Here is a 14,481-nt window from a genome sequence, read left to right on the forward strand (position 1 = left end):
CGACGCCGGGAAACGGCTCCGTCGCCAACGTGACATAAATCCGCCGCTCCGAAAGGTCGCCCTGCAGAAGGGGGACGCGCTGCCGTGACCTTCAGGCGGGCGATGCCGTGTGTCAGCCGTACCGAACAATAAGCAGAAATGGCACAACTGTGCTTGTGCGCTTGCCAGGATTTCCTGCCCGCCAGCAGCCGCTGCGTACTTAACCGTGTATTAATAAACCTGCCTTATACCACTTTCTCCTAAATACTGGCACAGATTATCCTGATGCATCCATTTTTAGTAAAACAAATTAATTAGTTGCACATGACCTTTCTCTATTTAATCTCTCGCCGAGAATGGGAAAAATTATCTATGAGAAATACGTTACATCCAAAATTCAGTTTAATTTCACCGATATGCTGTTAATATAAACAGTGCTGCTATGGATTGTGTGCTACAGCAAAAATACTAATTGCAGTCAGAATTGTTAAAGCAGCTAAGCTCAGTGGGGAAAAAAAAGGACAAAATTCCAAGCGTACAAGGCCTAGGGAAAGGCTCATCCCTTTTTCCCAGAAAACCTGACCCCATCAGTCGGTCTGATAAAAGGTACTACTTCTTCCTACTTCTTCCGTCATTGCCTCTTTGATATCCTCCAGCTATTGTGGCAACAACACTATTGCAAATCACTGTTATTATAAAATTACACAATTTGTACTTTTTTCTTTAATAAAATTTCAGGATCCATTCAGCATACTTGTTTAAGTGGCGAACGCTATTTAGAAGGGGATAAATACTGATTTACATTTCTAAGTGTCTTTTAACGTAGAGAAGACACCGTCAATGTGAAAATCTGTAGGGAGTGGGAGATGGCTTGGAGGATGGAGGGAATAATCATGTCACATTTAAGCCTGTATGATCTGTTTCCATAGAAAAAGGTTAGAGATCAACAAATTCTCAGTTTAGTTCAGTAATAAATGAAGGTTGGCTAGGGTATTAAGTTTCTGGGGGGAAGCATTAGCCAATATGTACAGCAGCAGCCTCTGGTGGTCTAAGAAAAAATGGTAGTATCTATAAGTCAGGATAGAAATATGTTTTTTAAAAGGATGTATGTACATATTTAGCTATTTGACTCAATCCTCCATTCAACACATTAAAAAACAGATGCTTTTAAAATGATCTGCTGGCAATATGCTTGTTAAAATCTGAACAGTAAGAGTATTAAAATTCATATGCATTCATTAGCATGTTATATAAAAGTAAAATGCTTTTGTTTAATCATTCCATAAAGTATTATAGTCGATGCTGATTATCAAGAAGTTTTTTCCTTGGTTTGCACCACCAAAAAAGAAACCAAATTTATAAGATTGTTACTGAATTGATGACATTTTCTGTCTTCACTCGTGAATTCAGTTGGCAGATGTTTTCAAGAACAAAAAATTCCGTCTTATTACAAAACATATTAAGCAGGTTTTTCTGCCATAATGTTTGACATGATGTTTATTGCCCAGACCAAATCAGTCCCTTTAACAAGCTATAATGTATGCCAGAAAGTACATTATTTCGTAGTTAAGGAAACTTCCAGCATGAAACAATAAGTACTTTGATCTTTCAAGCACTATGCTTAATGCACTGCACACTCCCATCGTCATTTTTATTTATACTCATTTGGTATAAAAATACAGTGCAATTTGAGATTTTTGTATTTTAAGACTCTGCTTTTACATATTCTTGAGTACCCTAGCTATTTGGTTTTTTCCTTGAAAATAAATAAAATTCTTAAAGAAATTTACCATGGAAGAGCTCCATTATCCCACTTCTTGGAAAATCCAACTGCACATGTGGGAGCATCATGCGGACAGGTTTAATTTGTTCAAATGGCATTTTCTCATCGGGTCACGACAGATCTCAATGACCCTACGAGAATGTAACTGGGGGTATTTATTCCTACTACTTAACACCTGAAACAATTTCTCCAGCATATTTGACACATAAAAAAAAAAATAAATTCCTTCAATATTAGATGCAGTTGATGCCTTCTTATGAGGATATTTTTCATCTAGTCTCTCTGTACCAGTTTGCCCTGCTTGGCAAAGACGACTTACGGCTTACTTGGGTTTTTCAAAATTCTTTGGAGAGAGCATCAAGAAGCATATACCATCCTCAAATATTTCTGTGGAGTGACAATATGCTTTAGTTCAAGAGCCCAGCAAGCCAAATGTATGCTATACTACACAGTCAGTAAAGGTCATCTGTAAATTGCCTTTGGAGATTACCCCAAACCAGCTCCAACACCGAACCCCCCAGCAGCCCGGGGTTGCGGTGAGCCTGCTAGCAAGTCCCAGGCTGCCAACGAGCGGCGATTCCTGCAGCACAGCTAATCCCACGGACCCGAGCACGGGAGGCAAGGAATGCATTGCAAACATGGCACCACACCATTTTGTTTGCATCACGCCACGCCTGGACAGACAGACAACCGTGTCGGTGGCCAGGATAGGCGGAGCAGAGCGCGCTGTGTTCACAGCTCCTCTTGCAGCCACCGAAGTATTTACAGGCTTAGCAGTTCTGCCCAAGAGAGTAAATGGTACCCTACTGGTGGTCTGGGTTTGCTGGACCGCCAATAGGCAAGTAAATTGCAGTAATTTATCCTGCCGCACACACCAAAGCAGGGACATTTTTCATTCTGTTTCAAAAAACTCTCTGTATTAGCGCCTATTAAAGAGAAAACCCCAAAGAATTCTTTCAGAATAAAACACCGACTTCAGTTAATTCACCCAGGAGAGGAGACCGCCACCCGCACTTCCACTAAAACTTACGCTGCTTCCTTCCTTGGCTTGAAGAAATTCACATAAAGGGAATGTCAACAGCCACACTGGGGCACGGTGCCACGCAAAAAAAGAAAACGGGATGGAGTCACGCATTTTATGTTTTGGGGGTCAAACCTCCTGAAGCCAAATTTCATGCCTCGTCAAGCAAAAGAGCCACGAGAAGGTGGAACTGCTAAAAAGGTATCAAAAAAGGGTTCACTTTCAACAGGGGGACACTGTCCTAGCACGCTGGCCCAACGCCCTTCCGGACGATGCAGCAAGACCATCCGCTGGCTTCTGACGGACCTGGAGGCAAGGCTGGCCGCCCCTCTTCGGGAGCAGGCTCTGGTTGGCGGGCAGAATGGCATCTCTCACAGAAAGCAGTGGGCAGCAAGAGCAGAGCCCTGTTGGCGACTTTGAATACGTTTGTGCATCCTTTTGTTTCCCATAGCAGCAAGGTATTTCTCAAAGGACACAGCAGAACTTATGGCATTAGGATAAACTCGTGTCCAGGCTGCAAACCCTTTTAACTAGCCAGTGCAGCTGCGTTTCTCCTGCAAACAGTTATGCAAAACCACAATTAGTAGGACCTTGTTAAAATTTAAGATGATTCTAACATCCCTCTTGCTGGGTTTTTCTCTCTTTCACATCAGAAAGGCATATACGTTTTTACTGTTTTAACTGCACCGTGGCGTTTTTGACATGTTTTACTGCCGAATGAAAACGCTAACTTTCATAATAAAGGCTTTGGAAATTGCATGACTCAGTCTCGAATGTATAATGCATAGTATGTATATGAAGCAGACTGTGTCAAAGTGCAAATAATATTGTTTGTGCCCCCTGCAGAATTAGAAATCCTCGGGTAGCACTGTTATAACGATCCCATGCTGGTAGCATTACAAAGTGCAAAGGTTCACTGGGTAAGAAAAGAGCAAGGGACAGAGTTTCCTCATTACACCATTCTTGAACTATTCTAGCTTAAATATTTATTAAGATATTAATAACTCTCCTCCTTTATCTGCCTTCAGAAGTTCAGCTGAAACACAATGGATGGCTGCTCATATGAAAACAATACATTATGGGGTAAATCTGCTACCACACAAGATGAACACCAGTATTTTCCATAATACATTATTAATTCAGCAGGTAATACGTTAAAAAACTATCAGGCTATAACTACTGCCTCCCCAATATAAGACAATATAATACAATAAATGCAGGCACGACACATGAAGCCAATATGCTGGCTAAGCGGCACTAGAAAGTGTTTCCTACGTACACCTCTGTTTATAAAATCATTTCCACAAAGTCTTCCTTAAATCATTCTCTTTCTTGATAGCACCAGTGAGTTCCTGTGGGGTTTTTTTTGAAGTTCCCCTTTGAAATTAGAAAGGAATGTTTTGTAACTCTTCCAAAACTTCACATTCAATAAGTGACAAAAAATATCAATAGAATAAAGAGCCAGGAACTCTGTATGAACTCCTGGATGCCACCTCGGTAATGTGTTTGTTTTTAAAAAAGGAGGCGGTTTATCAGCCAATATGGACAGTAAACACATCTATACATCATTAAAGAAGGGCAAACAAAACCAAAAAGGAACTTACTCTAATATATATCTGCATAGTTTCTTTTTCTTTTTGTGGATTTCGATACTTTTCGTAGAAGTCACGCCGCTTCTTTGTTTCCTTCTGGATTTTATCTTTTCTTTCCCTCTTTTCTGCAGGTTCATCTGAGCTATCAGAAGACAGCTGTACTTGGGCTTTTGTCTTCTCCACTTCAATATAGTTCTCATTGGGATTCAGTACTATTACTCCATAGCCCTCCTGTTTCAGAAGAGACACACACGCACACACAAAAAGGAGAAATATGAAAAGGGAGATTTAATGCTTGAAAATGCTTCGCCTTTACTTTAATGCTCTTAAAAACTTTTATATTTATTTCAGTAAGTTCACACAACACGATTTATAGAGGGGTATTTTGAGAATATTCTGTTTGTTTCATTTCTGCCGTTAAAGGGATATTGATGTGTGAATGTGCCTGTGCGTGCACGTATGCTCATACACATTCCCCTGCGTCAGAAAAGTTGCCTGTTTTACCTTTGAAAAAATTTAATATGTTGTTTTATTCATAAGCACTTTATCCGACTTTTTCAGAAAACAGTACGAGAACTAAAAGCAAAATATTATTTTAAGAACTCTAGATAATGATGAATAAAAAGCTTTACACCCAGCCAATAAAACCCTTTAAAATAAAAAGGATGGAGGGATTTCATACCTATCTATCTATACATATATATTAAAGAAAGCATGTGAAAATTATTCACCACCGTTTAAAATAGTAAACCCTTTTGTCTTGCTGACAACAAGCACGCCATGCAGAAGCCAATAGCAGCAGTAACAATGAATCAATACCAAAACTGATTCAGTGGTATTGCTTACAAGTCAACTCTTTTACTGCGGGGATGACTTTTAAGTACATCTTTAAATCCGCTCTAAAACTTCGCTGAGATTACGTCCTGTATTCAACAAATCCAGAGAAAATTCGTGACCTGCAGGATGCTTTTGAGCGTACCAGCTGCATTTTTGTGCCTCAGAAAATGAGCCGGTTGAAAAATACATGAATTTATGAATGAGAAACAAATCTTGAATAAATCAGCCAATCATTTTATTATGATTTTAAATGATGGCAAATCACACAAGAATTGTAATATTCGTGGAAGATATAATGGCAAATGCAGGGAGAAAAGAGAAGCACGTGCATTTAACAGATGAGCCCTTAAAAGTTACCATGGGTTCCCAGTCAAAATCAAGCTGTCCTTTAAAAGTAAATTTTAATAAAGACTTACTTTTTGGAAATGTCTATATTAATTACCTAACTGAACAGCTTTATTCCAGCTTTTCACTTGGCGCTTCGTTTTGCTCTCGGGCTAGGCGCGAGGATCAAAGAGGTCCCCATACCTAGGCTGGCCAGAGCAAACCAAGCCCACACCAACAAAAGATACTTTATTTGGGCTCGCTTTATTCTAATCTGTAGAGCCATTCACAAACCTTGTAGCGCATTGTGGCCACTGTCAGGTAGACAGATTGTCACTCGGTGATTTTCTACAGTTGGACACACTCGACTAGTTATCAAAATCGCATCTGAAGGGAGTTCCTACCCCTCGTCCTTGTGCCCTTCTCAAACGTCTGCCGTAGCTTCTCCTCCCACCAAAAACCAAGTTAAAGGGCACGGTTGCACTCTGCTAAACAGGGTGAAATAGAGGCATTCAGGACACGGTCTCTGGCGTAAGGGACGTAGTCAAAAAAGGTCACCATAGGCCAAAGAGAAAATTGCCTCCTCGCTAGACGCGGCGCCGTGAGTAAGTGGTCTCCTGTCATGTTGCTCCCCTGCCCTCCCTTGCTGAGTGACTTGAACTGGGATAAACACAAACAAACTGGAATATAAATAAACAAACAAAGGGGGAAGGGCAAAGGAAGACGGAAAATTGAAGAAGACGAAGTTTAAAACCTACCCACGCCGTTGCTGGTCATACTAACACACAACTATGTTAACACTTAAGATTTCCAGCTTGGAAAATTCAAAGCTCAAAACCCGTCGCAGGGGAGAATACCGCTTACAAAAACATTCCTAAATTACGCGCCTCAGATGAAAGGATGGTTTCTGAGCTCGCTAGTGGCAGAGTAGGACCAAGTTTTCGCAGCGCTTGGCAGGCTGGTGGTTTTGGGGCTCTCCGTCCTGTTCACCTTCTCGGCCCGCGCGTTCTGAGCAGAGATGTTCTGCGTATTGATTAGTTTTGCTTTCTATACAATGCCAAATGCAAAATTCATGTGTTTATTACAGGTCTACAAGCCTTACAAGGGTTTGAAGCTCTGTGTCCACTTTAAGCTGGCCACAAAACAGACACATAAATCATCAAAGAAGTAGAATTTGTCCAAGTTATTGATTATGTAACTGAAAATTACATGACTCATTTGTCCAATTTTATGAGGACACAATGTCAATTTTTCACATAGACATCAACAGATGAAATATGATTCCATTATTAAATTCAGTATTTCATAAATCAATTAAAGGATTTTTATCAATTATATTTTAAGCAGTGCAACATGTCTCTCCTTACATTTTTTAAAAAAAATAATTCTCCCAGATAGCAGGCCTTTCCTGTCAGTACAATTAAAATAATTAAGTAATAACTGAGATAGGTTTTCCCATAATTGAGAAAAAAAAATAATCTTACAATTCCTAAGACTCTTAGGAAAGTAATCTCTCTTCAGATTGTTTTGCTTACATGACATAGTGCACATCCCTTTCCTTTGTAATTCTGCATCCTCAATTGCAAGATGCAAACAACAGCACCAGAAAGAAGATTTGAGTAACGTCTATAAAGCAACGTGGAAAAACAGTATGACTGGTAAAACCGTACCCAGTCACAACCTCTCTCAATCAGCCTCAGCCCAAGCATTTTCTGCTGAAAAGGAATTCTCCGCTCTAAGTAACGTCTACGTAAACAATGGGGCTTTTAAGTTTAATTAATTTTTTAGAAAATGTATTTCATGTGGGTGTAGCTGCACCATGAAAGTTCAGTGCAATCAGAAAATTAAAAAAAAGGTGGGACTCCTGACTAACGCAGCGGGGCTGGGCAGAGCACAAGTCAACGCACAAGGCCACTAATGTATAACGAAGGCCTCTAGCAAACTTTGATAATAGGCAAGAAACAGTGTCTTTGGCACGACTGCTAAGCGAAGATGAAATCACATTCATTAAAAAGTATCTCTTTAAATGAAAGCTGTGTTCGGAAGTATGTACCTCGCAATGCCATTTAAAATACCAATTTCAGCTATGACGAGCTTACAGCATTATTAAAACGCAGTGGCCTATGAAGCAAGTAAGTATCGTCACCTGGGAGAGTTTTTAAAGCTTGCCACCATCAGTAAAATATTAGGTATGTTTTTAATGTAGTAGCAGAGTAGTTTCCTCCGGTGCGTCCAGGGCAGAAAGCACTCTCTAAAGTGCAAAGTTTTTTCATGGTAAAAAGCCAAACTTTGGGACAACTCTCCCCACCCCCCCCCCCCCCCCCCCCCCCCCCCATCAATCTTCAGCTCAGTGAAACAAGCCAAGCCCGGTGCTCCACCACATGCCTGAGAGAATACAGATGTTGCACAGAAGCCAAGCTCTGCCTGCATCCCCCATTAGTGAATCTGTGATGAGACACAATAATCAGGACGGACGCTGACAAATACAAGTCCCAGCCTCTAATCTACGAGCCCGGTGGACACGATTGCAGCTTTGCTCTCAGACTAAGCCACCCTATTTCCCCAAATTCTAATGCTTCCAGGTAAGTAAAACGCCACCTACACTACCTACTAGCATCCTCCAGGTAACTGCTTCTGGAGGACTCTGTGCAAACCCCACTTTCAGGTTCGCAGATGCAAATGCGATTCACACTTCTGCTTGAGCCAGCAAATCGCGGCGAGCGGAAAGGCAGGCTGGCAAAGTCAAGTGCGGGAAAGGAATCAGGAACCTCGGTTACAATACCTTTACTACAAAGCCAGAACAACGCAGGAGGGCCTTTTCCACCAGAATACCCAAGCCAGAGATGGAGCAGTACTTTCTGCCTCTTACTGGAAGTTCAAGCGAGATGTTAGGAACGGAAGGGATACCGAAATTACCGCCTCTGACCGCAAGAGTATGGTTAAAAAAAAAAAAAGAACCCCAAAGTATCTGAGGTAAATTCCAAATCTTTTGATTTGAAATCTCTTCCGCCTGGCCACATGAATAATGAGCTGAAAGCATTCAGCTCTGCATATTAATCCACCAAGATGGGACACCATATGTGACCAGAGAGGTCAGGGCTGGAGAGGAATCTTTTGACCTATGTAACTGTCTTTTCGGACCGCGAGCGAGGGTCTGAAAGAGATCGTTTTCCTAAGCTTTCTCAACCTGAATTTTCAAGTTCAGGTTTCTGTTTGGATCGCTGGCAACAGGGCCGGAGTTAATTCCCAGGGGAAATGCAACGCAAAGTGCTCAGCTCTTAAACCTGCCCGTGGTTGAAACGGACACAGCAACGTCCATTCATCTTTCTGAGAGATGCACGTTCTGTTCATTTCCCACCTTTTTTTCCACGAGAAGGGTACGTCTATGTCAGTGTTGCGACATCGTAGGTGCAACAGTGGGATGAGGTCATGACAACCAATCAGAAGTCACTAGTGAAGCGTTAAAGTAAACATAGCTGTTGGAGATGCAGCTCAGCTTGAAAAATGCCCCCTCCATTATTTGAGCAATTTTCTCAAGACGTGACCTGAGACTGAAACGCCTGAAATGTCAGTTGACTCCGCTTTCTGTTTCCACCCAATGTACATTTTGGCAACTGCACCCTGCTAATACTTTGTGATATTTCCATCCCAGCTACACCTCGTCTGCCTGAATTCCAGCACTGTGTCCAAGTGTGTAAAAATGCCGTGTTACTGCCAAACACACATTGTCCCGCTAAGTTCCCAACTTAAAATAGCTCATCAAGTTAGGCAGGAAAAGAAAACATGCCACAAAAAGTTTTTAGAGGACCACCTGTTGTCTATTATTTTTACATAGCACTTACTCATAAATCATAACACAGGGTAATTAATCAAGCTGTCAAAGAGAAGGTCAAAGGTTATGTGGGGGAGTCAGAAGGTCATGCATGGGCTGATAGAGGTCAGGGTCACACCGCATTCCTCATTATCAAGTTGGGATGAGAGACGGCCCAAGCAAACAAAAGTGAAAGCAGATGGAGAAGTGAGTGGATAAAAAAAGGGAGAAAATTTCACAAACAAAAAGAAAAGTGAAAGAAGAATGTCAGTTGCCTTCAAACAAGGAGGAGAATAGAGCAGAAATACATTGAGATGTTCTCAAAAGGTCTCACACAATACAAAGAAACTAGAGTTTGATTATTTAAATAGACTTAATATAACTTTCCATCCGATCTTTTTGCAAATATTAAGTGGCGCCGCAAAACAGGCACGGTAGTTTTGGTTCTGTTCCACATCTGAAGTCAATACTTTCAAGGTGAATTAGACAAAAGGAACCCATTACTGTGATGAATGCTGATGGATATATAAAATTGCTTCTAAATGCTGAAGTTTATTCCTGTTTATGGCTACAACCAATAGACGTTCAATAAAAAAGTTATAACCTGTTTGAATGATGTATTAAGAACTGTACTTCCATATACACAAATCCTCAAAAACACAAAGCATCATAAAAGTCCCTCTGGATGACACAACAGTTATAAAATATTCTATCATTACACTGACCTGAATTAGATGCAGAATACTGTGCAAAATTAGCTGTCACCCTTTCCTCAAAATCTTTGTTAATCTCATTTTGAATGTTTGCAGCTTTATCAACACATGCATCAATGTCAGCTCCTTGGTTACTGAACCGCCGGACTTGGAAGAAGATATAATTAAAATGTTTTGGCACAGAAAAGGTGAAATTGTATCCCCTGTTCCCTGAGGAGTCTGTAAAACATGTAGGATATATTGACAAACACACACCCTTGTCTAGAGCCCTGACACCCCAGGTCACCCAACTGCTATTTATTTCAAAACATTCACTTTACACTTACCCAAACTGTCACCTGCTGTGTTACTAACTTTTAATAGATATTAGAGCTATAAAAACAATAAACTCTTCATTTCCTTTCTGTTACTGCCTTCTAATTCCTCACTGCATTAGGACCCCATCCATTTGCGTGCGGAACCGTATTCATCTTATTTCGCCACATACAGTACCGTTACGCTGGGAAGTATAAAACGTGCCACTAGGATGCATTGCTCTGAAATTTGTTACCTTCGTGCTAGCGCAGTGGTGGTAACAAATCAACGTTCAAGGCTAAAAAACCCCAACAGATAAGCTGTTGCCACGTTTTGAGTTTACTGCTGAAAAGTTTTGAAAAGAATTAATGTTTTACGTCTATTAGCAACCCAAATACGTCTACGCGTAAGATCTGCGATCCGGTTTTATGATGTTTGTTCCCAAGGCCAAAACTGAATAAACACGTCCATGAATTACAAGGGTTTTACGCCCTCAGTTGTGCACTGTGTTCTTGCTAGGGACCTCCCATGCCTTTGCAAGCACTGATCTCACAAGGATTTTCAGCAGAAAAAGATTTCTCATGGCAAGCGAAATAGGAGAAGCTATGCTATAGCATTAACTTAATTCTGTGAATTAAGAGACAAGAGCTGTGTTCGCATTCGAATAATGCTTCCAACGTTGTGCCATACACCTCAGCCCCACCACCTCTCCCCTGATGCGAGATTTGGGCTATCTGGAGGAAGCACGGGAGGCTGAACGGCAGCGAACCCACCCCAGCCGCGCAGGCGGGAGGCAGGACTGCAAACAACCCGCCCCCAACAGGTTTCTGCTCTTCCTCACCAAAAGCAGACTGCTCTGGGGTCCATACAACCTGGGCAAGAACGAATCCACCAGCTACCCCCAAGGCCCGGCATTGTTCAACGACACCTTACAGGAACCCTTTCTGCAATTAAAGCCCGTACTCTGAAAGTTTTTTGTCCCCCTTCTCTTAAGAAACTCTTTTACTTTCTTTCCCCACAAAAATTTCAGACGCTTCAGCGGGGTACAAGATCTCAAACAAGAACCTCATGCATATTTCGCTTTTTCACTAAGATTTTAATTAAAAGGATATCCAGATTTATATAGAACTTAACTGTTTGAAAGCAGTGCACCAGAAAGAACGGTAAACCAAAGAAACTTCATAAACCCCACGCAAGTAACAAGTCATTATTGGTTCTAATTCACCGACAGGGAAACCAAGGAGAACAGTAGTTGCTCTCTGGAAGTTATGCTCAAATAAGGAGCAGAGATGAAGCTGGGCTGTGGGATTTTTTTAATGTGCCTATGGTATTTCTAAGCATCCCATTAGCTGACAGTGAAAGTTCTTAAATCGCAAATTCATCTTCCAATCCACTTTGCCTCCTCCCTAAGAATGTCACGGTATTCTCATTTGTACTTGGGGGGTATATAATGAATATACCCCCAAACAGGCTTTGAGTATGTATTTTTTATGTAGAATAACATAAAGCATAGTACCTTTATCCTAAAACACACCTCATTTCCTTCCCTTTTGTAATAGCATAAAATCTTTTGTAAACATTTTCTTTTTCTGAAGTGTTCTGTAGGTATTTCGATGGGCTCAGAGGTTTGTCTGGATTTGTAACATCTTTAGCTTGCAGAAAGGCAACCCAAGTTGCCAAGTTCCTCTACTTTACCTTTCATCTCCAAGAATTTATATGTATTAAACCATTACAGAGAAAGATTAAACGTCAATCTCTCAGAAGGTCTGTATTTCAGCGTTTCATTCTGCACCGTAAAGGGAAAATACATCATGCACATAAGTGTTTTCTGCAAAATCTTGAAGTTATCCAAGTCTTGAAAGACAACTCCCATTTAGCGCCGAGCATTGTTTGTGACTGCAGTCTAAAAACCTTCTATCTCAATGACAGAAAATTCAGCTGGTTTTAGTACGTGCATGTATTCAGCCACTTCCCTGAGAAAACAGCCACTTGCAATCGAAAAGCAAAGCTTCTGGTTTGTACCTTTCTTCCACAGACAGGTGCAATTCGGCACATTGATGCTCCTTCCTTCCCACAGTGACCTATGCCAGGAGACCTTCTTATACTTCTTCTGCTAAATAATTTAATTACTTATGAGTTATGGTTTCTTTGTAACCTTTTAAATGACTAACTCATTAAAATGCAAAAATATGCAAAACATGATGTCACTGGGTCAAACAGCTGTGTTGGTAAAATTATGGCTGTGAAAGACCCTAAGAACATGAAAATATTAATAATTTATATTGCTCATTATATGGCGAAAACTCTTTAAACAGATTTAGAGACAGATTAATTTTATAATCACAAAACTCTACACTACCTCAGAGTAACAAATCTTTTTACCATCCATGACCCTTTTGTATACATAAAACATAGCTTAAAAATATTTTTGTTAATACGTTTTAAATTACAAATATTGATGAAAAACGCCTTGTGAAACTCTGATAGGGACGTGCGGAGCGGTGGTTTTAACAGGAGATTCTCTCTTTGTTACGGATTTTGCGACCACTTAAGTTTTCCTGAACAGACAGCACATAGCAAGAACACATTAGGCATTTCTTAAATGTCAGCAAGTCTTTACTGCAAATACTTTGCAAATTAGTATCACATGCAGCCTGGTCTTGCGTCGCTTAAAAGGCTATCGCTTTTTGAACCCTGAAGCTTTTTTTGGAATTCGTGAAGCAGCAGACAAGTGTTGCTGCAAATATGTAAACAAAAGTATTATCACATCCAAAGTTTAAAATGTCTCATGCCCGTGCTACGCAGCCAATTCATAATGCTAAAATGAAAGGACAGCGAAACCTCCATTCCTGGGACTCTCTATTGATTGTGTCCCCAGACACACGGGGGTTTCAACTTGCAATCAACAAGACTCATTTTTTGAAGCTGCTAGTTACGGGTTTCTGCAAGTCCTACTTTTATTCTGCTTTATACGTGCCAGACATTGTCCTAAGGGCTACCAGAACTTTTCTGTGGAGCTAATATAAGGTAGTGGCACGATTTGCTAATAACTGAATCCCTGGAAAAAAAAAAAAAAGCATTCTACAGAAGGGAAAAAAAAAACAAAAACCCAAACCCCAAAACAAAAACCCTGCCATGGTATTTGTTTACTTGCACACACAGAAGAGTTTTTTTCAACCCCCTTTTTCTCTTTAAATTGCTGCAAAATACATAACCTAGCGGAGCACTGTACATGCTAAGAGTTTTGATGCTTAAATGAGTCTCGGAATAGTTTTATGTGAAAGGGAAGGGTTAATGGGGATTTTAAACTAATGAACACAGTGACACAGGGCTCTGAAGTAAGCCATGCATAGTTCTAAGCCAACCTTAGAATTTCCAACCCTTCCAGCACTGGCTTAGATCATACAGGCTCTACTAGAAATGTCAAGAATGTGAAGAGGCGTCTTTAGCCAAAAGGACACAACTTTAAGTACATAATGCTAGCTTACACTGGTTCGTTTATTCCCCTCTTCATTAGTGAGAAAATGGACTCTCGTAAATGCTTGTTAAAATCCCTACCTACACTCCTCTGGTTAATGTGAGTGATCCATTTGTGTTCATTTCTGCCTGACAACGCTTACTGGAAGATTAATTGCCCCATGTCAAACTGTAGCAACCCTTGTCCCCTTCTCATTTCCTTTTCTCTATGCTGCTGAAGTAATAATGGACCTTGTCTTTTGTTTTAAGACTGGGATTAGGAGAGAGTGAGTTTTTCTTCAGACGACTTTATGGAGTAGAGTTTGGTTGAATACTTATAAGATTTACCATGAAAAGGAAGCACATTGCCTTTTTTTTTTTTTCACCCACTGTTTAACTCCACATATCTTCTCGTTTTACCCTGCCTCTCCTCCTTACCTACATGAAGTTGTCATAAGAAAATCTCCACCGCGTATGTGCTGTGACCTGTACATAGATGTCACTGTGAATTCTCTCACCTGGGAAACATCAAAACTGCAACAAACCACTCGCCGTTTGACAAACGGCATCAAACGCCCTCTCCCTTCCTCCCTCCCTCCCTCCCTCCCAGAAAACCAAAACCCTTCTTGCAAAATATATCACTGTTTGCTAAACAAAATCTTTTTTTTTGT

General features: G+C 40.6%; 1 protein-coding gene across 3 annotated transcripts in view; it reads right to left on the minus strand.

Annotated features, from left to right (window-relative positions):
- FAM172A (family with sequence similarity 172 member A) overlaps positions 1–14,481 on the minus strand; it is a 257,818-nt gene that overhangs the window by 140,684 nt on the left and 102,653 nt on the right. For 2 of the 3 annotated variants that reach the window (XM_009649601.2, XM_035889314.1), the window contains one exon: positions 4,388–4,606. The exons of the other annotated variant lie outside the window; for it this stretch is intronic. In XM_009649601.2, coding sequence (XP_009647896.1) covers positions 4,388–4,606 — 219 coding nt within the window. The remainder of the gene's footprint in view (positions 1–4,387; positions 4,607–14,481) is intronic. 3 annotated transcript variants of the gene reach the window in all.

Source organism: Egretta garzetta, unplaced genomic scaffold (genome assembly GCF_000687185.1).
Source record: "Egretta garzetta isolate BGI_Z169 unplaced genomic scaffold, ASM68718v1 scaffold12, whole genome shotgun sequence".
NCBI classification, from domain to species: domain Eukaryota; kingdom Metazoa; phylum Chordata; class Aves; order Pelecaniformes; family Ardeidae; genus Egretta; species Egretta garzetta.